This window comes from Mirounga angustirostris, unplaced genomic scaffold, assembly GCF_029215605.1.
Source record: "Mirounga angustirostris isolate CCGP_5_RB_7025 unplaced genomic scaffold, mMirAng1.0.hap1 SCAF_13, whole genome shotgun sequence".
Lineage (NCBI taxonomy): Eukaryota > Metazoa > Chordata > Mammalia > Carnivora > Phocidae > Mirounga > Mirounga angustirostris.
The window spans coordinates 67,863,700-67,885,615 of NW_026991721.1; the positions used below are offsets into that span (position 1 = coordinate 67,863,700).

At 37.8% G+C, this 21,916-nt stretch overlaps 2 protein-coding genes across 2 annotated transcripts in view; one reads left to right on the plus strand and one right to left on the minus strand.

Annotated features, from left to right (window-relative positions):
* Positions 1-21,916, minus strand: part of NOX4 (NADPH oxidase 4) — a 362,080-nt gene that overhangs the window by 136,948 nt on the left and 203,216 nt on the right. The window lies entirely within an intron of this gene.
* The window catches only part of TYR (tyrosinase), a 103,408-nt gene that overhangs the window by 75,929 nt on the left and 5,563 nt on the right, over positions 1-21,916 (plus strand). Inside the window, exon 4 of the mRNA XM_045894595.2 lies at positions 16,881-17,062. Coding sequence (XP_045750551.1) covers positions 16,881-17,062 — 182 coding nt within the window. The remainder of the gene's footprint in view (positions 1-16,880; positions 17,063-21,916) is intronic.

A 21,916-nucleotide genomic window follows, 5' to 3' on the forward strand; every position in this document is an offset into this window, starting at 1 on the left:
TGCATATTTTCAGACCACAATGCTTTGAAACTAGAACTCAATCACAAGAGGAAAGTCAGAAAGAACTCAAATACAAGGAGGCTAAAGAGCATCCTACTAAAGAATGAATGGGTCAACTAGGAAATTGAAGAAGAATTTTAAAAAATTCATGGAAACAAATGAAAATGAAAACACAACTGTTCAAAATCTTTGGGATACAGCAAAGGCAGTCCTAAGAGGAAAGTATAGAGCAATACAAGCCTTTCTCAAGAAACAAGAAAGGTCTCAAATACACAACCTAATCCTACACCTAAAGGAGCTGGAGAAAGAACAGCAAATAAAGCCTAAACCCAGCAGGAGACAAGAAATAATAAAGATCAGAGCAGAAATCAATGAAATAGAAACCAAAAGAACAGTAGAACAGATCAATGAAACTAGGAGCTGGTTCTTTGAAAGAATTAACAAGATTGATAAACCCCTGGCCAGACTTATCAATAAGAAAAGAGAAATGACCCAAGTAAATCAAATCATGAATGAAAGAGGAGAGATCACAACCAACACCAAAGAAATACAAACAATTATAAGAACATATTATGAGCAACTATATGCCAGCAAATTAGACAATCCGGAAGAAATGGATGCATTCCTAGAGATGTATCAACTACCAAAACTAAACCAGGAAGAAATAGAAAACCTGCACAGACCCATAACCACTAAGGAAATTGAAGCAGTAATCAAAAATCTCCCAACAAACAAGAACCCAGGGCCAGATGGTTTCCCTGGGGAATTCTACCAAATATTTCAAGAAGAATTAATACCTATTCTTCTGAAACTGTTCCAAAAAATAGAAATGGAAGGAAAACTTCCAAAGTCATTTTATATGAGGTGACCATTACCTTGATCCCAAAACCAAAACCCCACCAAAAAGGAGAATTACAGACCAATATCCTTGATGAACATGGATGCAAAAATTCTCACCAAAATACTAGCCAATAGGATCCAACAGTACATGAAAAGGATTATTCCCCATGACTAAGTGGGATTTATCCCTGGGCTAGAAGTTTGGTTCAACACCCTCAAATCAATCAATGTGATACAATACATTAATAAAATAAAGAACAAGAACCATATGATCCTCTCAATAGATGCAGAAAAAGCATTGACAAAGTACAGCATCCGTTCTTGATTAAAACCCTTCAGAGTGTAGGCATAGAGGGTACATACCGCAATATCATAAAAGCCATCTATGAAAACCCACAGCAATTATCATTCTCAATGGGTAAAAACTAAGAGCTTTTCTCCTAACATCAGGAACACAGCAGGGATTTCTACTCTCACCATTCCTGTTCAACATTGTACTAGAAGTCCTAGCCTCAGCAATCAGACAACAAAAAACAATAAAAAGCATCCGAATTGGCAAAGAAGTCAAACTCTTACTCTTTGCAGATGATATGATACTTTATGTGGGAAACCCAGAAAACTCCACCCCAAACCTGCTAGAACTCATATAGGAATTCAGTAAAGTGGCAGGTCATAAAATCAATCCACAGAAATCAGTGGCATTCCTATACACCAACAACAAGACAGAAAAAAGGGAAATTAAGGAGTCGATCCCATTTACAATTGCACCCCAAACCATAAGATACCTAGGAATAAATCTAACCAAAGAGGCAAAGAATCTGTACTCAGAAAACTAGGAAATACTCATGAAAGAAATTGAGGAAGACACAAAGAAATGGTAAAACATTCCATGCTCATGGATTGGAAGAACAAATATTGTGAAGATGTCAATGCTACCTAGAGCAATCTCCACATTCAATGCAATCCCCATCAAAATACCATCAACTTTTTTCAAAGCAATGGAACAAGTAATCCTAAAATTTGTATGGAACCAGAAAAGACCCCAAAGAGCCAGAGGAATGTTGAAAAAGAAAAGTAAAGCTGGCAGCATCACAATTCCGGACTTCAAGCTCTATTACAAAGCTGTTATCATCAAGACAGCATGGTACTGGCAGAAAAACAGACACATCGATCAATGGAACAGAATAGAGAGCCCAGAAATGGACCCTCAACTCTATGGTCAACTAATCTTCAACAAAGCAGGAAAGAATGTCCAATGGAACAAAGACAGTCTCTTCAACAAATGGTGTTGGGAAAATTGGGCAGCCACATGCAGAAGAATGAAACTGGACCATCTCCTTACACCACACACAAAAATAGACTCCAAATGGTTGAAAGACCTCAATGTGAGACAGGAATTCATCAAAATCCTAAAGGAGAACACAGGCAGCAACCTCTTCGACCTCAGCCACGGCAACTTCTTCCTAGAAACATCGCCAAGGACAAGGGAAGCAAGGGCAAAAATGAACTATCGGGACTTCATCAAGATAAAAAGCTTTTGCACAGCAAAACAGTCAATAAAACCAAAAGAGAACTGACAGAATGGGAGAAGATATTTGCAAATGACATATCAGATAAAGGGCTAGTATCCAAAATCTATAAAGAACTTATCAAACTCAACACCCAAAGAACAAATGATCCAATCAAGAAATGGGCAGAAGACATGAACAGACATTGTTCCAAAGAAGACATCCAAATGGCTAACAGACACATAAAAAAGTGCTCAACATCGCTCGGCATCAGGAAAATCCAAATCAAAACCTCAATAAGATATCACCTCACACCAGTCAGAATGGCTAAAATTAACAAGTCAGGAAATGACAGATGTTGGCGGGGATGCAGAGAAAGGGGAATCCTCCTACACTGTTGGTGGGAATTCAAGCTGGTGCAGCCACTGTGGAAAACAGTATGGAGGTTTCTCAAAAAGTTGAAAATAGAGCTACTGTACAACCCAGGAATTGCACTACTGGGTATTTACCCCAAAGATACAAAAGTAGGGATCCGAAGGGGTAGTGCACCCCGACGTTTATAGCAGCAATGTCCACAATAGCCAAACTGTGGAAAGAACCCAGATGTCCATTGACAGATGAATGGATAAAGAAGAGGTGGTATATATATACAATGGAATATTATGCAGCCATCAAAAGGAATAAAATTTTGCCATTTGCAATGACGTGGATAGAACTGGAGAGTGTTATGCTGAGTGAAATAAGTCAATCAGAGAACAACATGTATCATATGACCTCACTGATATGAGGAATTCTTAATCTCAGGAAACAAACTGAGGGTTGCTGGAGTGGTGGCAGGGGGTGGGAGGGATGGGGCGACTGGGTGATAGACATTGGGGAGGGTATGTGCTATGGTGAGTGCTGTGAATTGTGCAAGACTGTTGAATCACAGATCTGTACCTCTGAAACAAATAGTACAATATATGTTAAAAAAAAAAGAAGAAGATAGCTGAAGGGGAAGAATGAAAGGAGGGAAATTGGAGGGGGAGATGAACCATGAGAGACGATGGACTCTGAAAAACAAACAGGGTTCTAGAGGGGAGGGGGGTGCGAGAATGGGTTAGTTTGGTGATGGGTATTAAAGAGGGCACATTCTGCATGGAGCACTGGGTGTTATGTGCAAATAATGAATCATGGAACACTACATCAAAAACTAATGATGTAATGTATGGTGAATAACATAACAATAAAAAAAAAAGATGTTAGGTTGTCCACTCCAGTTGAATTTGGTTTCTTTTTTTAAATTTTTTTATTATTAACATATAATGTATTATTTTTTTCAGAGGTACAGGTCTGTGATTCATTAGTCTTACACAATACACAGCTCTCACCACAACACATACACTCCCCAATGTCCATCACCCAGCCACTCCATCCGTCCCACTCCCCTCCCCTCTAGCAACCCTCAGTTTGTTTCCTGAGAGTAGGAGTCTCTTATGGTTTGTCTCCCTCTCTGGTTTCTTCTTGTTTCATTTTTTCCTCTCTTCCCCTATGATCCTCTGCCTTGTTTCTCAAATTCCACATGAATTTGCTTTCTGAAGGATATTTTACATTGTCTTCTTTGTTCATTAGGCTAGACTTGCACACAGTATTATTTTTTCTCATCTAAATTTTCAATGATATTAGTATTATTGCTCCATAAATTATTTGCATATTTGTGTTCCATGTGTTTCTATAATTGTACATCATAAATATTCTTAGGCATGCATAGAATATTGCTGTTCACTGGAAAGAAGCATTTGAGCTCATATTGAATTTTTCTTTTGCCAGATGGCATTCCTGGTGTTCAAACATTTGTGACCTTCTTTGCTTTCTTGTTTCATTTACAGACATTACCTTCAGTTTTTCTTACAGTGTTAGTATAGGCCCTAGTTACTTAGCTACCCCATATGTGTTGTTGGTCCCTTGCCTCTAACCTCTCCAACAAAAAATCCTTCCTGGGCAACACTTCCATATACATCTCCTTATGCCCAACTTTTTTTCATGTCATTCACCTTCTCAAATGGCAGTAGTGACTCTGATTACATATGGAATAAATTCAAATGCCTTATGCTGACACCCATAGATTTTTGCTATTCTGTTCCTGTCTGTCCATTTTTCTCACTATTCCTTCTTTTATCTATATGCACCAAATGAACATAATCATTTTTTTTCATTAAATGTTCTGGAAAAGAGAAAGAAACCCAGGAGATATGCATGCCAGGTACAGGTGTTTATGAGTTGGCACCTGTCCTATTATGATCCAAGGTGAAGAATGAGATTCGTAGTGATTTTTATTAACAAGGACTCATAGAACCTACGAGGAAAATAAAAGATATCCTATTCCAGTTGGGGATTGGTGAAAACTGATTAATGGAATTATAGCCTTTGTGTAGCCGAGAATGCAGGGATCTCTAGGCTGTGAGGTAGGTTCTTAGAAGAAGAAATAATTCCATAACCTCTCTGAATTTCCATCGAACGATACCAATTCTTGGTGAGGCTGAAAGCATCTGAAGGGCCAGATGCCAAAATGGTAGTAATATCCTTTTGTCTGGAGAAAAGAGCTTTCAGTACAAAGAAAGGAGTTCTCCATCTGTGCAGGTAATCGATGTGTGGTGAACTCTCTGCTGTAACGTTCAGAAGCTGTAAAATCAATCATGACTGAGGGAAAGTAGTAAGGCTGCTAACATCACCTCGAAAGTTGATGCCTAGGGCCTAGAGACATGGTATTAAAAGCCCAATTTAGAATGCTGGAAACCACAGCGCCGTCTGGTGCTCATTGACAGCAATGCCGGGTCAGTGAAACGGTGCTTATGCTAATTATGCCCACCTTGAACTTGCTTTACTGTTCTTGCCGTAAATGATGACTTTTACTCCATGATACCTAAAGACAATTTTCCACATCAGATACAGGTCCTAGAACCTTGGCTAAAGTAAAACTACAGAAAATATATATATAAATGGTTTAAGTAGATTTCCTCCCAGAAGTTGCTTAAGGGAAGGACTCTGCCCTTTGAGACATTTTATCTTGCACTTTACCATACACTTCCTTTACTTGCCTGTGTGAGTAGATACTCAATAACTATTTGTAAATATATGTTTTTAAAAATATGTCTGTATATAATATATTCTCCTTCCCCTGGGACAGATTCTAGAATAGTCACTTATCAAATATTTATTGGGTGCCAACTGCATACAGGCGCTACTTTACCTTTAATGGATATAGCAGTGAGTGGATTAAGCTTTCATTTCTCATACAAAATGCCACATATTTTTCCACTCACAAGCTCTTTCACAATATTTCTCTCTTCCTGGCTAAATGAGAAAGTGGGCGAATCATGCAGGTTCACTCTGTTTGCAAAACACGCAATCGGAAGCACTTGTTATGGAAAGAGCGCAGGGCAGCAAACCAGAGTTTGATTTCTGTTGCTCCGTTTATTAACTAAAGAATTGAAGGAAGTTACTTAAACTCCTGCTTTTGGTCTGTTTGCTCGGTTTGTGTGTGTTTTCATGCGAACACTGCAGTGACGTGATACCTTGCCAAGGCTAAGGATAGGTACTGCGGTGAGATTGTCTGGTTTTGAATCATTATTCTGCCCCCTGCCACTGTACTAACTGTGTAAACTTGAGTGCGAGTCTTATCCTCTTTGTGCTTCAGGTTTCTCCTCTGTAAAATAGGGATAATAATCAAACATTCGGGTGCCTGGGTGGCTCAGTCAGTTAAGCGTCTGCCCTTGGCTCAGGTCATGATCTCAGGGTCCTGGGATGGAGCGCAGCATCTGGCTCCTGGCTCAGGGGGGAGCCTGCTTCTCCCTCTGCCTCTGCCTCTCCCCCTGCTCATGCTCTCTCTCTCTGTATCTCTGTGTCTCAAATGAATAAATAAAATCTTTAAAAAAATAATCAAAAATTCCCCACAGGAATGTTTGGTGAATGAAATGAGTTCCTATGTGAGAAATACTTCCAGCAGCACCCGGCATATAATGTTGCATAAGCTAACTCTCATAACTGCTACTGTTACTAATACCTCTCTTGCAGTATTGTTGGAGAAATAATACAATGTATGTCAAAGTGCCCAGCATAGTACCACATATCTAACTACTTAATAAATGGGAATGATTACTGAATTGATTGTCACTATTTGAGGAGCCTCAGAAGCATCACTATAATGAAGAATAGTAGGAAGTAATGGAAAAGTTTATGTTAAATCAAGAGAAATTTCGTAAGGAATGGGGGCAGCATAGCTGTCTTAAGGAAAGTCATAGTTGTCTGCATATGTAGAAGTTGTCTTATTCATTATTGGTCCACTGATACATCATGATCTCCAGTAGATGGAAATTACATGTGTTGACTTATTATTACTTAATATAATATATAATAATACACATACCCACTGTAATCATATTTCTAAAATTCAAATTCAATCATGGTCACTCCTTATCTAAAGTACTTAGGTAGCAAATTAACTCTCAGGATCAATCCAAACTACACTCCCCTCCCCCTGTGCTGTGTATAAGCTGACCCGTCTCACCTTTCTGGTCTCGCTCCCTATTAATCCTCCACCACTCTACATTCTACTCCCACACACAAAAAAACATTTTCAGGTTTCAATTACATAGGTGCCCAGGCTCCCTGTGGGTCTCTGTTTTGAACACAAAGCCTCCAGGATAGTCTACTCATCCAGTTTAAATACCATCCCTGCTGTGAAAACTTTCCTTGACTCCCAACCATTAGCTGCTCCTCTTGCAGTCCCATAGGTTTTATACACATGCTTCCAAGAGCATCATTGATCTTGATTTGGAATTTTATGGTATCTCTTTATCACAACATGGAGTAAGATCCATAGAGGATAAGGATCATTCTGATCCGTCCATGAAGTTTGACATGTAGTGGGTACAAGACAGAATATTTAATGAACAAATAAATGGGAAATTTAGTGAAGGGGGCAAAGGAAGCTGTATTATCACCGCTTCCCTGGGAAGAGCACTGAGAATCTGGAGGTCAATCAGTAATATCTATTGAAAGCCAAATGAAAAGCCTGCCCCATTTACACCAAACGTTGTCTGGGAGGGCTGGCCCTTTCAGATACTCCTCATGGACCACTCTGAGCAGCTATGGCCTGTGAGTGCAGCTGGGCTCGTTCAACTCGGGTGCAACTTCTGCCTAACACAGTGGTTCTCAGTCCTGGATGCATATTATAGTCACACGGGGAGATGGCAGCTTGCTTTTAATCCTCTCTCAAAACAGCTTGTGGCAGGGTGCCTTGCCACCTGATGACACCCCTACATGTTTATGGGAAAAGGAAAAATAAAACTCTGAAACTGCCTTTCATATACTTCTAGTTTTTTGGTTCTTTTTGGTTCATTATCACTGATATTTTGGTTCTTACTTGGAAATTCCTTCAAGTTTCATCATTAGCTTAAGTGATTTTAATCTGGTTTTCACTCCCTTACCCATTCCCCAAGGACTTGTCTGCCCTTTCCCCAATGAAGCTAAGAAGTTGTAGAGCATATATTTAAAATTATAGTCAGTTGAGGTTGGCCCTGGTTGAATTTCTTAGCTGTGGAGCAGGCTTATCATTTGCAGCTACTCATCCCTGACAATCTATGCTCTTAAAGTGTCCATTTCTTTTAAATGTGTTATTTTTCAGTAAAAATTTCCAAAATCTCCTTAAATGAGTTCTATCATTAGGCAGGTACATGAAGAAAAGGAGCTTCAGGGAACTGTTATTTCAAACCCAGAAAGAGGCTCCAAGTTTTTGCAGGGGTCTCAGCGTAAATAAGTTATGTATCTACTGCCTGGCTACTATCTTTGGGCCCCCAAATTCAGCTGTTGATTCATTTAATTATGCATTCATTAAACAACAGGGTTATGTCAATTCCCTGCTTAAAATCCTCCAAAGCCTTCTCATATATTTCAAAATAATTTTCAGACTTTTTACCTTTTTTTAATGTGTAAAAAGGCCCTATATAGTTTTGGTTTAGCCACATATACCCACATACATCCTTCCTTCCAGTCCTTTTGAACCACTTGCAGGGCCCCAAAGGCATACCTCCATTCTTCATGCTTGTGCTCTATTCTTTCCTGAACTGCCTTTCCCATTTAGTAATTTGCCCAGACTTGTGCTATTCATTTTTCAAGAGTTGGGTATGAGTGTCACCTAAAATGGGGTGTCTTACCCAACACCACCGTCATGGTTAATTTTATGTGTCAACTTGTCTAGGCCATGGTACCCAGGCATTTGGTCAAACATTATTCTAGATGTTTCTGTGAAGGTGTTTTTAAAGAGGATATTAATATTTAAATTGGTAGACTTTGAGGAAAGCATATTACCTTCCATAATGTGGGTAGACACCATTTAATCAGTTGAAGGCCTTCATAGGAAAAAACAGACCTCCCCAAGCAAGAATGAATTGTGCTAGTAGACTGCTTTTGGACATTAACTGTGTCTCTTGCTTCATCTCCAGCCTGCCTGCCTACCTGGCAGATTTTGGATTTGCAAAGTTTCTACAATTGTATGAGACTCGCTCTCTCTGGCTCTCTCTGTTACTCTATCTTCCTTTCTCTATATTTTTCTCTGTGTCTCTCTCTGCAGGCACAAACAAACACATACACACACACACACACACACCATTGGTTCTGTTTTTCTGGGGAACTCTAATACATCACCCATCCCCTTCTGAATCAGATGCTATCTCCTCTTTCTTTGTTCTCCCAAGATGTTAATGGCCCTGCTTCTCCCATGGCACTCATACCATGCCATGCTGAGTGACTGATCAGACTGCAACTTTCTTGAAGATTAGACAGTTTGCCATTTGACTTTATAGTCCCACCACCTAACCCAATAGTTATTACATGTTAGACACATGCTAACTGTGGTGGATCAATGAATAGCACTATCTACAGAGATATCCAACTCAAAACCATCAGCATCTCTTGGATTCCTCTTTTTCTCAGTTCCGTTATCTAACCAGTAAATAAATGATATCTTAATATATTTAATTCACATTCTCTTTGAGAATTTAGTAAAAATTTGTGTACTCTCCCAAGAAAACTCTACAATTCCCGCTAAATTTCACATATCTTCGAACTATGTGAATCCAGCCCACTTGTTGGGTAGGCAGTATGAGGGACATTTAGAGAACAATGATCAATAAGACATCATTGTTCTCAGCAAGTTTCCCCATGCACTGTTAGAGAGTGACACATAATCAAATAATTACAATATGACAAATGTAATAATCAAAGGAGAGAAACATTAACTCTGATTGGTATTTTCATAGAAGTGGCATTTAACCAAAGCCTTGAAGAAGCAAAAGATGCAGTAGAAAATAAAAGTTTAAGGAAATCCTATGAAAGGAAAACTCAAAAACAAAGCAATTATAGTTTTAATATCAATAATAGCAATACTTACTCTATTCTATACATTATGCTAAGTGGTTTCACACATATTAACACACTTAATACTCACAAGAATCGCTTTAGGTAAGTACTATGATGTGTTAGTTTTGCTAGGGCCACCATAACACAGTACTGCAGCCTGGATGAATTTGTTCCCCACCCTAGACTAGAATTTTGACTGAGTGGCTGTAGGTAACCCAAGCAGTGGGTCTCAGAGACAATGTGATGATCACTGCATCTGTCTTGGCCTTCCAGAAAGATGAAACCTGAGAAATATAATCTCAGTTTCTCTTATCCTTTCATTGTCTCACTAATCTCATAGCTTCACTTATTAACACAGGCTGATGGCTTCTCCATTTATATTTCTGGGAGTAAATCTTGCTCTGAAATCCAGGCCCAAATATTTAGCTGCCCACCTGCCATCCCCATTGGAATGTTTCAAAATTATCTTCAAGCACACAGCACATCAAAAATCATAATATTAACATCCTTTCCTCATGCCATACTTCCTCTCCAGCTGTCTACATCTTTGGGAATAAAAAATATTTTGTTCTGCAGTATAAGCCAGAAAACCTGGAGTTTTCTATGACACTTCATCCTTCAGTTGTACTGCTTGGACAGTCACACACCATCTTTTTGCCTGGACCTTGTTTTCACAGTGATTTCTTCATTCCTTGCTCCCTGTAAGGGATAGTTCCCCACAACACAATCTGTGCAATCCTTTAAAAATGATCATCATACCAATTATTTAAAAATGATCACCCACCACCCCAGAGACAGTGACTTCCTGATGCTCTTAGGAAAAAGTACAAATATTTCTCATGTGTCTTCTGCTGCACTTTGTGATGGTGGCCCCATTTACCTCTCTAGCCTGATCTCTATTTTCTCCCTGCTTTCCATAGACCTATCAGTCATTTAGTTCCTTGGACTTGCTATGTACTTCTCATCAAAAGCCCTTTGCAAACTCTTTTCGAGTCTTCAGAAATGTTCCTCCACCATTTCTCTAAATATGCCTTTTCAACTCGGTTTAATAAGACTATCAGAGACTTTCCCAGAGGCTGCAGACTAAATGAAGTCTCCCTATTACATCTTACCTTGTTGCTTTCTTGCATAGTATTTACCAGTCTGTAATTATAGATTTATTTTTGAAATTACTGGTTAGTATCTGTCTCCACCCCTAGACTCTAAGTACCACAAGGACAGGAAACTTCACCAAAGGTAACTTGGGGAACTTTTTCTTGCACAAAGACAGTTTATTATAGATGCTTAGAATGCACATATTCATCTATTTCTCAGATGAATAAATGAATGAAAACTTTTTCTGTTAAAGAGGTGTATGTTACTATTTTGTTGTGGTGGTAGAGGAGGTACTAAAGCAAATCAGCTTTTAAATAAATTAAGGCTTTCTTGTTTGTTGTTCTTTTTTTTTAAAAAAATAAACTCTTATTTAGAATAGTTTTCTAGTTACAAAAATGTTGCTAAGATAGAACCAAGTTCCCATATACCCCACATCTATTTCCCCTATTATTAGTGTCTTACATTAGTATGGAACATTTGTCACAATTAATGAAATAATACTGATCCATTATTAACCAAAGTCCATACTTTATTAAGATTACTTAGTAGTTATTTAATATCTTTTGCAGGATCCCAAGCAGGACACCTCATTACATTTAATCATCATCTCCCTTAGGCTCTTCTTGGCTGTGACAAGTTTTCAGACTTCCCTTGTTTTGGATGTCCTTGACAGTTTTAAGAAATACTGCTCAGATTTTTGTAGAAGGACTCTCTATTGGGATTTGCCTGATGTTTTTCTCATGTTTAGACTGGAGTTACGTGTTTTGGGTAGGAAGATGACAGAAGTAAGCACCATTCTCTTCACATCATTTCAAGGTTGCATGCTAGCAACACATATGATTATCGATGTTAATCTTGATCACCTGGCAGAGGTAGTATTGGTCAGTTTCTCAAACTGTTAAATGACTCCACCACTCTTCCCTAATGTACTCTTTGGAAGGAAGTCACTATGTGCAGAGTTATATACCACTTGCATTAAGTATTTGGAGCATCTACACAATTATTTGAAATTCTTCTGCATGGTAGACTTATGTATTCCCCCCATTTATTTATTTATTCATTAATTTATATCAGTAGTTTCTGTGGGTACCTCTGGTTGCTTTTATTGGAGAATATTTCTTCTGCTCTGTTCTGTAATTCCAATTACACATGTTACCTCTTTTGAAATTATCCCACAGTTCTTGATTTTTCCCCCCATTCTTTCTTCGCTTTGCATTCTAGTTTGGGAAGTTTATCTCTCCAAGCTTACTGATTCTTTTCTAAGCTGCGTTGACTAATGAACCCATCAAAGGCATTCTTCATTTCTGCTACGGTGTTTTTGATTTCCAACATTTCCTTTGAGTCTTTCTTAGAGTCTTCCCACCAATCTGCTTCACTACCCATCTGTTCTTGCATGTCATTTACTTTTTCTGTGAGAGCCCTTAACATACTATTCACAACTGTTTAAATTCCCTGTCTGATAATTCCAGTATCAATCTCATATCTGAGTTGGGGTTTACTTTGCTTTGATTGCTTTGTCTCTTCAGACTGTCCTTTTCTTGCCTTTTGGCATGCTATGTAATTTGTTATTGAAAGTCAGATATATTTTATGGAGTAGGAGGAACTGAGGAAGATAGGCCTTTAATGTAAGGATGTATGTTAATCCGGCAAGAATTTGAGCTGTGTTTAATGATTTTTGTAGCTGTAGGTGCTGGAGGCTTCAAATTTCCCTGGGTCTGTCTTAGTCTTCACTCTTGAATTTGGGCTTTCCTGTATACTAGTCCTCTGATACTGTCTGTCTTGTAGGTCTTTCAGTTGCAATCTCTGTCATTATACTGGAGCTCTGTTGATATCAAGGTGGAGTGGGGTGTTGTGTTCTAAAATATTCTGATTAAATGTCAGTCTTTTGCTTGGCTAATGTCTTGGGGCTGTGACTTTTATGACTGTTTCTCCAATGGTATAGCTTTTCTTTTCCTCTCCTTCCTACATTTTTGGTTACAGTATTTCCAATTTATTTCCTTGAAGCCCTGACCAATGTGGCCTATGTTTTATTTCCCCTTAAGTGAGACAGAAAAGCTGGAATCCCCTTCTCCCAGTTGGATAAGGCTCTGGAAAGTTATTTCCTCTGAATGAAAGAGGTTTGTTATAGAGAAGGTTGGGGACTTTCTTCATAATGGTACCTCTCTCCCTCCCTCTGACAGAGCCAAGAGAGGATCTTTCTCCAGTCTTCATCATGAAAACCTGGTAGAGTTCCTGGAGTTAAAATTCCCAAATGCATGGGAGTTTCCCTAACACTGTGGCTCCCAGGGGTTTCTCACTACCACTGTTAGTCCATATTCAATCTCCAACCGTTCATCAAAATGTTCAAGTATCTCTACCCATTTATGGATACAGCTATTTCTGTTCCTGAAGAGCAAGTCTCAGCTGTGTTCCCCTGGATGTACTTATCTCTGCAGTTTGGGAGGGGAGGGTGACTGTTTGTTCTGTGACCTCATGCTCTCATGGTCCAAGAAAAGTTGTTGATTTTCCATTAGTCTAGCCTTTTCTTCCTGTAAGGATGGAGTGTCCAGGGTTCTTACACATAAGACTTGAAACCAGATGTCTTGCAGTACTTTTATATATAAAACACATTCCTTCCTATTTGCATCTGCAATCATCTTTATATTTTCCTAATTCCAGAAAACTGCCTAGATACAGATTATATAAATCTTTTGTAAGAAGATAAGTTCTTGCCAAAATATCAGTGTGATTATCTAAGTTAAGCATCAGTATTCTAATGTGAGTCATTTTAGACATGGTTTGATGAAATTAACTGAAGATGAGAACCACCAATGAAGAATTTAATCAAGATTAATACCTTCATTTTAAAAGGTTGATAAGGTGGGTGAGCACATTAATGGTTTTATCTATTAAATCTTTTGGTGCTAAGAATTGATGTCCTTGTCTTATCTAGGTAAAGAATTTTTGTTTCTTGGCAGAAAAAAAGATTATTTATAAGCAGAACTATAGTAGTAATTTTTCTCAATTGATGGAAGGCACAATTTTTGCCTCAAGCTCTTATCTGGTAGCTCATTTAGAAACAGTGGGCTGTTTCTAAATCAAAGTTTAATAGAGGTGGGGGGGAGACTAATTGTATCAGAGAGCCTCCTTCTCATTTAAAAATACAGATTTGCCAGTTGAAAAGCTGATAAATATTGTTTAAGCATGTTTAAATATTGTTTAAACATTAAATATTGCATATCTATAATACAATTTTAAAACATCTATACTACATTTAAAAACATTATCTATAATACAATTTTTTTTGTTAAAATATATGTAGTATTATTATGCAGATTTTATAAACTAGATATAACAGAAGTATGAAGCGATTATGTGAATTCTTTCTTCTCTCATTTCTGCTCATTTATATTTTCTGAACTGCATATAATGAACAAGTAATGCTTTTATGAAAAGAAAAACCTGCAGAAGTTAAAACAAAAAAACTAATTAATAAAATTTTAGGACTTGAATAGAATGTGGGACTTGTTAGGCCAGTTCCTAATTTCTGTAGTTGAGAAGGCACACACAGAAAAACCAATCTTTTTGAATTTTCTTTCTCATTCCTGCTGGTCAGAATCATAGTCCTTCTTAAAAAGATCCAGCTCAACGGGGTGCCTGGGTGGCTCAGTCAGTTAAGCATTCCAACTCTTGACTTCAGCTCAGGTCATGGATCTGAGGGTTGTGAGATCGAGCCCCGCGTTAGGCTCTACACTGGGCATGGAGTCTGCTTAAGATTCTCTCTCTCCCTCTCCCTCGGCTCCTCACACCCCCATCACTGCTTGCACTCTCCCTCTAAAAAATAAAAAACCTGAATGTTTGCCTAATTTTTTTTTTTTAAGATTTATTTATTTGAGACAGAGAGAATGAGAGAGAGTGGAGGGTCAGAGGGAGAAGCAGACTCCCTGCCGAGCAGGGAGCCCGATGCGGGACTCACTCGATCCAGGGACTCCAGGATCATGCCTGAGCCGAAGGCAGTCGCTTAGCCAACTGAGCCACCCAGGCGCCCCTGAATGTTTGCCTAATTAAAAAAAAAAAAGAACCAGCTCAAATATACATGGCTTTGGCATTTCTGTAACAGTATGTCTCACTTCTCTCGCCAATTTTAACATTCTTCAAGGATAACATTAATAGTGAGGAGGGGGGAGAAGAGGAAGAAGGGGATGTGGATGATGATTGTTTCCACTTATATTTGTCAAGCACTTAAATATACATCTTACTTATATTATACTAATTAATCCAGAAATATTTTTCCCATTTCACAGGTGAAGAAAATGAAAATCAAACAGGTTAAGAAATTTTACAAAGTTCCCTTGTCACAACCCATGGAACTCAGGTTTTTATGCAGGCTCATATTTCTCCAAAATTTGACATATAATAAGTATTCAGTAAACATATTTAATAATTGAGCTATTTAGAGAGCATTTAATATTTATGGACCAGATTTTCAGTGCTTATCAGTGGCCTGCTGATCTCTCAATTAATTCACAATTAAAAGCCAACTTGAACCACAACTAATATTTGGAGTCCAGATTCTCTAAGCAAATAAAATTGTTTTCCATCATGGAAAAAATGATCACCATGCTGCCCTCCAGCATCATTGTTCTCTTCTTTACTGTACTTCAAAATGTTTTTTCAATTTTTATTTGTTTGTTTGTTTGAAGCATTATCATTTTCCTTTTTAGCAACATTGCTGGGACCATGCACTTACCTTTTATCTCCTGGAATAAATTTTATAGCTAAGTACCATAGCTTACTTATTTAGCACTTTCACAAATATTATCACGTAAGATCATCCCTTTGGAAACAGGGCAGATATTATTGCTTTCATTTAAGGATGAGGAGGCTAGATCTTCAAGAATTTCAGTGATTTGCTTATAGAGTCATACAGCTTTTAAAGCACAGAGCTAGGTCTCAAGGGGAGTTCTCTGACCTCAGATCTTATTCTTCCCTCTGTTGCATGGCCTAATAATACAAAGTCATTCTCTTTGTCACATTTTTTAGTGACACACTGTAAATTCTTCTATAGGTTGAGTATTCTTACTCAATCTTTTTGATCCCTTAATTGTTAAGCTTTTGTTCCAGTCAGAATTTTTAATTGTGCAGAACAGAGACTAACTCTGGCCAATTTATAGAAAAAGAATTTACTAACAAGAAATGGATAGTTCAGGAAATCATGGAGAAGCAGGTTCAGAAACAGGTAGGAACAAGGGAGGAAGAGGGTGGCAACCATGAGCTCTGCTAAAACCATGCTCTAGAACACCAGATATTTCCTTGCTGGTTCTTCTGGTCTTGCAATCCCTAAAAATTGGATATTGTTATTGCAACTGTCTTTTCCCATGACCAGAATAGTTTTCAATCATCCTTTCTTCTGTGTGTCACTATCTTCTGTTTCAAAGGCTTCATGGGTGTGTCCGATTGACTGAGTATGGATCATAATGGTCATACTCTAATTTCAGGGGAATTTGGGAAACCAGTCCAAGTACTTTTAGTCTCCATTATGGGAGGTGAGCTCTTTCTCTCTCCAAGTTTGATTAAGCATACTCTTCACTAAATATGGCAAGATGGTTGAAATAATTGAAAGTCCCCCTACCATGACCCCCAAAATGACCAAACTCCAGTACTGATTCCAACCTAGTTTTATGTGTTCTCTCTTTGGGTTAACTTTCTTTGAGATAAGAAACATATTTAATTTACAACTTTGACCCAGTTGTCACTCAACCAATAATTACTCTTGCTTTGCAGCTTTCTGAAAGGTCTAAACTTGTCATGTAAGATTCACTTACTTAAGAAATTCCCCTTCCAAAGTTATCCTCCCATATTTCTTTCAAATGAGTAAGCTTCATCAGGGCCTGACAGTATGAACTAGTGCTTTACAAAATATTTTCAAAGCATGAAAAATATATTTGGCATCTTTCCATATCTTGGGATTTTAAGATATGCCTTGTTATTTTACTTTAAGAATTCTAAATATTTTATAAATAACATGTCTCTGAGTCTGAATAATCCTTTCCTCTACAGTATTTTTGAACAGTGGCTCCGAAGGCACCATCCTCTTCAAGAAGTTTATCCAGAAGCCAATGCACCCATTGGACACAACCGGGAATCCTACATGGTTCCTTTTATACCTCTGTACAGAAATGGTGATTTTTTTATTTCATCCAGAGATCTGGGCTATGACTATAGCAACCTACAAGAATCAGGTAAAGTTTAATTTCTTTCATATGAATTAGTGAATCTAGTGTGACCAACTTCTTTTGAGAGAGTACCTAACCTTATGTATTTATGTTATCCCCAAAGCCTTTAAATTGGGAAAGCACATTACAACTCTTAATTTATCACTAATTTATTATTACATGAACGAAGTTGCAAGGATCTTTAAATTCACATCCATTCTGCATAATATAGGGCATTTCGTATATGGAACCATGGAAAGAACACTAGAATTAAAATCAGAAAGGAAAAAATGAGTTTAAGACATGACTCTATCAGCTGACTGTTAAGTGACTTGGAAATTTTGCTTCAATCCCATGCATCTCAGTTTTTTAACCTGAAGTATTGGGATCAGAATACCACAGAGAGATATTGTGATAATTTTTTTAAAAGACTTTATTTGAGAATGAGAGAGAGTATGAGCTGGGGGAGAGGCAGATGGAGAGGGAGAGGCAGACTCCCCGCTGAGCCAGAAGCCCGATGCGGGCCTCTATTCCAGGACCCTGGGATCATGACCTGAGTGGAAGGCAGACGCTTAACCGACTGCCATCCAGGCTCCCTGAGATATTGTGATAATTAAATGAATATGATGTATTAAAGAGTCCAGTATGGTGTGGTACAAGATAGATATCCAGCAGGTTTAGAGTCATCTTTGGGAACTTTCTCCTAGGGTTACCAAGAAAATGTGGATATTTTTATTTTAAGTCCAATTAATAATAATAATAAACAAGAAGAAGGAGTAGAAGAAAGAATGAACTATTATGATAATTTTTATGACTATGATTAAGGTAATAGTATAAAACTCTAAGATTATAATTCTAACTGGGCTTTAAATAATCTTCCTGAGTAGAAATATGTCAATATCTTCTTAATAAATGAGGAACAGTTTTCCCCCACCCAAGAGCCTGCTACATGCAGATCTCATACATGTGTTATTAATCAATCATATATTAGATAAGTATTATTATCTCCAGAAACAGGTGAGGACACTAATACTATGAGAATTTAAGTGACTTTCCCAATATCAGACACCAATATATGGAGGAACCAAATATCAAAACCACAAGGCCCTCTCTTCAATTCAATACATTATGCTTCTACTCTAACACAAGAGTGTTTTTGGCCAACAACCAAAAACAGTAAAACAGCATATGGCTTGTAGGTAAGAGGTATTTGATAAGCATTGATATTTCATTATATTCATTGATAATTCATAAAAATGATAATTCATAACAACAAGAGAAATAAATTAAACAAATTAATGACATTTACCAACTTCCAACCCTTGTGCTAGATTTTAAGGAAAATGACTGACATAGTTCCAAACCTCAAGGAGCTCCAAGTTCAGTGTGGAAGCCAGACAATTGTGCAAGAAAGTACAAAACATCAGGCTGTGTTAAGTGCAGCAAAAGAGTCATAAACAAAAATCCAACAGGAGCACAGGGGAGAAAGAAATGACTTCTGAATAATTCAGCCTAGAAAGACAAGACAAGACCCTGAAGGATGAGCAGGCAAGTAGCAGATAGAAAAGGGCAGAGAATATTCTTAAACGAAGAGAATAACAGGAAAAATAGAGGTGGAAAGTGTACAGTGTATTTATACAATGTTAATTTCTCCTATTTGAGTAGGAAAAGCAATGGAAAATTTCCCTGTGGAGAGAAATGGAGTCCCTTCATAATAACTAACATATATTGAGTATTTTTTATGTGACAGGAACTCCTCCTCTAGGAGTGTCCTGTGCATTATTTCCTTTAATCTTCGTAACTATTATATGAATGAGGTACTATTATTTCCTTTTTCCTTTTTTAGGTGAGAAAACAGAGGCTTAAAGAATATAAATAAAATGTCCCAGGCCATCTAGCTAGTATGTGGCACAGCAAAACCACAGTTTAGGGCCAACAGGAGAACCTGTATTTTGTCAACTTTTACCTGCCCTTTGGTGGACCATTAGCTGAACAAATATGGGTTTGATTAACCTGTTTTGTTTTATCTGAATCATAGCCAATGGCTATGGCCGGCATTAGAAATCAGTTTCTTTGAAAACATTAAGATCACTGAGAACAGGGGATTTTGCAAAGGGCAGAGGTGTGGTAGGGGAGTCAAAAAAGTGTCAGTCTCAAGTAACATGTCTTCCCTTCTGAAAGGGAGAGAAAGGAGCATATTGGTAATGGCTTTTCAGAGATTCACCACTTAGGATTTTATGATTTCCAAAACATGCCAGACTCTTTCATGGGCCCATGCTTTTAAACATGCTGTTCCCTCTGACTAAATTCTGATCCTGTTTATCCATTTGTCAAACTCTCAGATAGTAAATCATTTTATGCATATATATATAGTCATGTCTAATCACTCCTTATTAGAGTTACATGTTTGAACCTTTCCCCTCTCCACCTTGACTATGAGTCCTACAAGACTAGAAATGACATTTTGCAAACTTCTCTAGTTTAAGTATAAAATGACATCCGGTATCATTGGGGTGAAATCAGTGAATCAATTTGAGTACAAGTGATATTGATCACGAAGTGTGGTATCTCTTAACCAATATAAGTAAAGTTTGTTTTTAAAGTGTCACCCCTTTTAATACCCAGGTCATTTTTAGATATGTATTTTTAAAGTATTTCAAGTCTTCTATTACACTAGGTATTTTCTAGGTGGTTTTATTGATTTATTTATTCTTTCTTTTTTTTTGGATTTTTTTTATAATGTTATGTTAATCACCATGCATTACATCATTAGTTCTTGATGTAGTGTTCATTGTTTGCGTATAATACCCACTGCTCCATTTAGTATGTGCCCTCTTTAATACCCATCACCATGCTAACCCATTCCCCCACCCCCCTACCCTCATAAAATGAGTTTGGAAGTTTTCCTTCCATTTCTATTTTTTGGAACAGTTTCAGAAGAATAGGTATTAATTCTTCTTTAAATGTTTGGTAGAATTTCCCTGGAAAGCCATCTGGCCCTGGGCTTTTGTTTGTTGGGAGATTTTTGATTACTGCTTCAACTTCCTTAGTGGTTTTAGGTCTGTTCAGGCTTTCTATTTCTTCCTGGTTCAGTTTTGGTAGTTGATCCATCTCTAGGAATGCATCATTTCTTCCAGATTGTCTAATTTGCTGGCATATAGTTGCTTATAATATGTTCTTATAATTGTTTGTATTTCTTTGGTGTTGGTTGTGATCTCTCCTCTTTTTTTTTTTTAAGATTTTATTTATTTATTCATGAGAGACAGGGAGAGAGAGAGGCAGAGGGAGAAGCAGGCTCCCAAGGAGCAGAGAGCCCGATGCGGGGCTCGATCCCAGGACCCTGGGATCATGACCTGAGCCGAAGGCAGACGCTTAACCATCTGAGCCACCCAGGCGCCCATGATCTCTCCTCTTTCATTCATGATTTGATTTATTTGGGTCATTTCTCTTTTCTTTTTGATAAGTCTGGCCAGGGGTTTATCAATCTTAATTCTTTCAAAGAACTAGCTCCTAGTTTCGTTGATCTGTTCTCCTGTTCCTTTAGTTTCTATTTCATTGATTTCTGCTTTGATCTTTATTATTTCTTGTCTCCTGCTGGGTTTAGGCTTTATTTGCTGTTCTTTCTCCAGCTCCTTTAGGTGTAGGGTTAGGTTGTGTATTTGAGACCTTTCTTGTTTCTTTCTATATACATGTATTTAACAACTACCTTGAAGAAAGCATTGTTTTAGAATGGATACAGTGGTAAGCAACATAGCCTATCTTCACAGGGTTTACATCATAATGGAAGATAAGGAATCTTAAACAATTACTTGCCCAATGACTTATTTATTTAGGGGTCAATGAAGTGATAATAAGGAAGAAGTGATTAGTTGAAAAGGGGGTCTTGATTATGCATTTTGGCCACATTGTTAAAATAACAGAAGCCATTGATAAATTTTAAATGGTTTGTTTTGAGGTTTCAAAACCTTCCTGTTCCTGCAGCATGTAGAAAATTCTGTAGCAGTTGTAAAGCACCTTCAGGGATGGTAGTGAAAACGCTATTACCCGCATCCAGGAGAGAGGTGAAGGCAATGTGGATTGCAGTGGTTGTGCTCGGGAGAGGGCAGAAGGCATGAAAGAATTTGACATTATTTTGAATTTATATAAAATGTACAGAACTTGGAAAATGATTCATATACGAGGTGAGAAAGAAGGAGATATTGGGGATGCCTGTAAGCTCTCTGGCCTATGAAAATGATGGGTGGTGACACTCACTGAGATAGCGACAGTAGGAGCAAGACCAGACATGGAGGGAATCTCCTGGTTGTATTGGCTACACAGTGAAATGGGGTGATAGGAAACATCAGGACAAATATGGGGCAGGTGGATGGCCCTGAAACTCAGAAGACATTCTGGACTGCAGATACTAATGGGCTATAAATTACAGACATCAGCATATAAATTGTTATCTCTGCTAATCTTCACAACCTTATGTAGTAGTGACTTTGATTTTGTTTTATAGGTAAATTGAAAACAGAAAGGTAAAGTGACTAATTCTAAGTCACAGAGCTACTAAGTGGCCAATACTGAATCCCAAACTAATTTTCTCCCCATTACTCCACAGTAGAGAGGGTTCTCTTTAGTCCCCATATGTACTGTCCACTCTGTTCTATCTCATGGTTCCTTCCCTGGTGTCCAGATGGGTACTTTTTATTGAAAAGGCAGCAAAAACCATTGGAACAGAGGAGGGGGTAGAGGCTCAAAGAGTAACATTAGGGGCTTACGGTATTTATTGTTTATTTCTAGTTAAACATTTAAAAAAATAAAATAGATTTGAAGTGTTTTGTCTATTTAGGGTACTTTTCATATACCTGTGAATCCACACTATTAATTTTAGAGAAG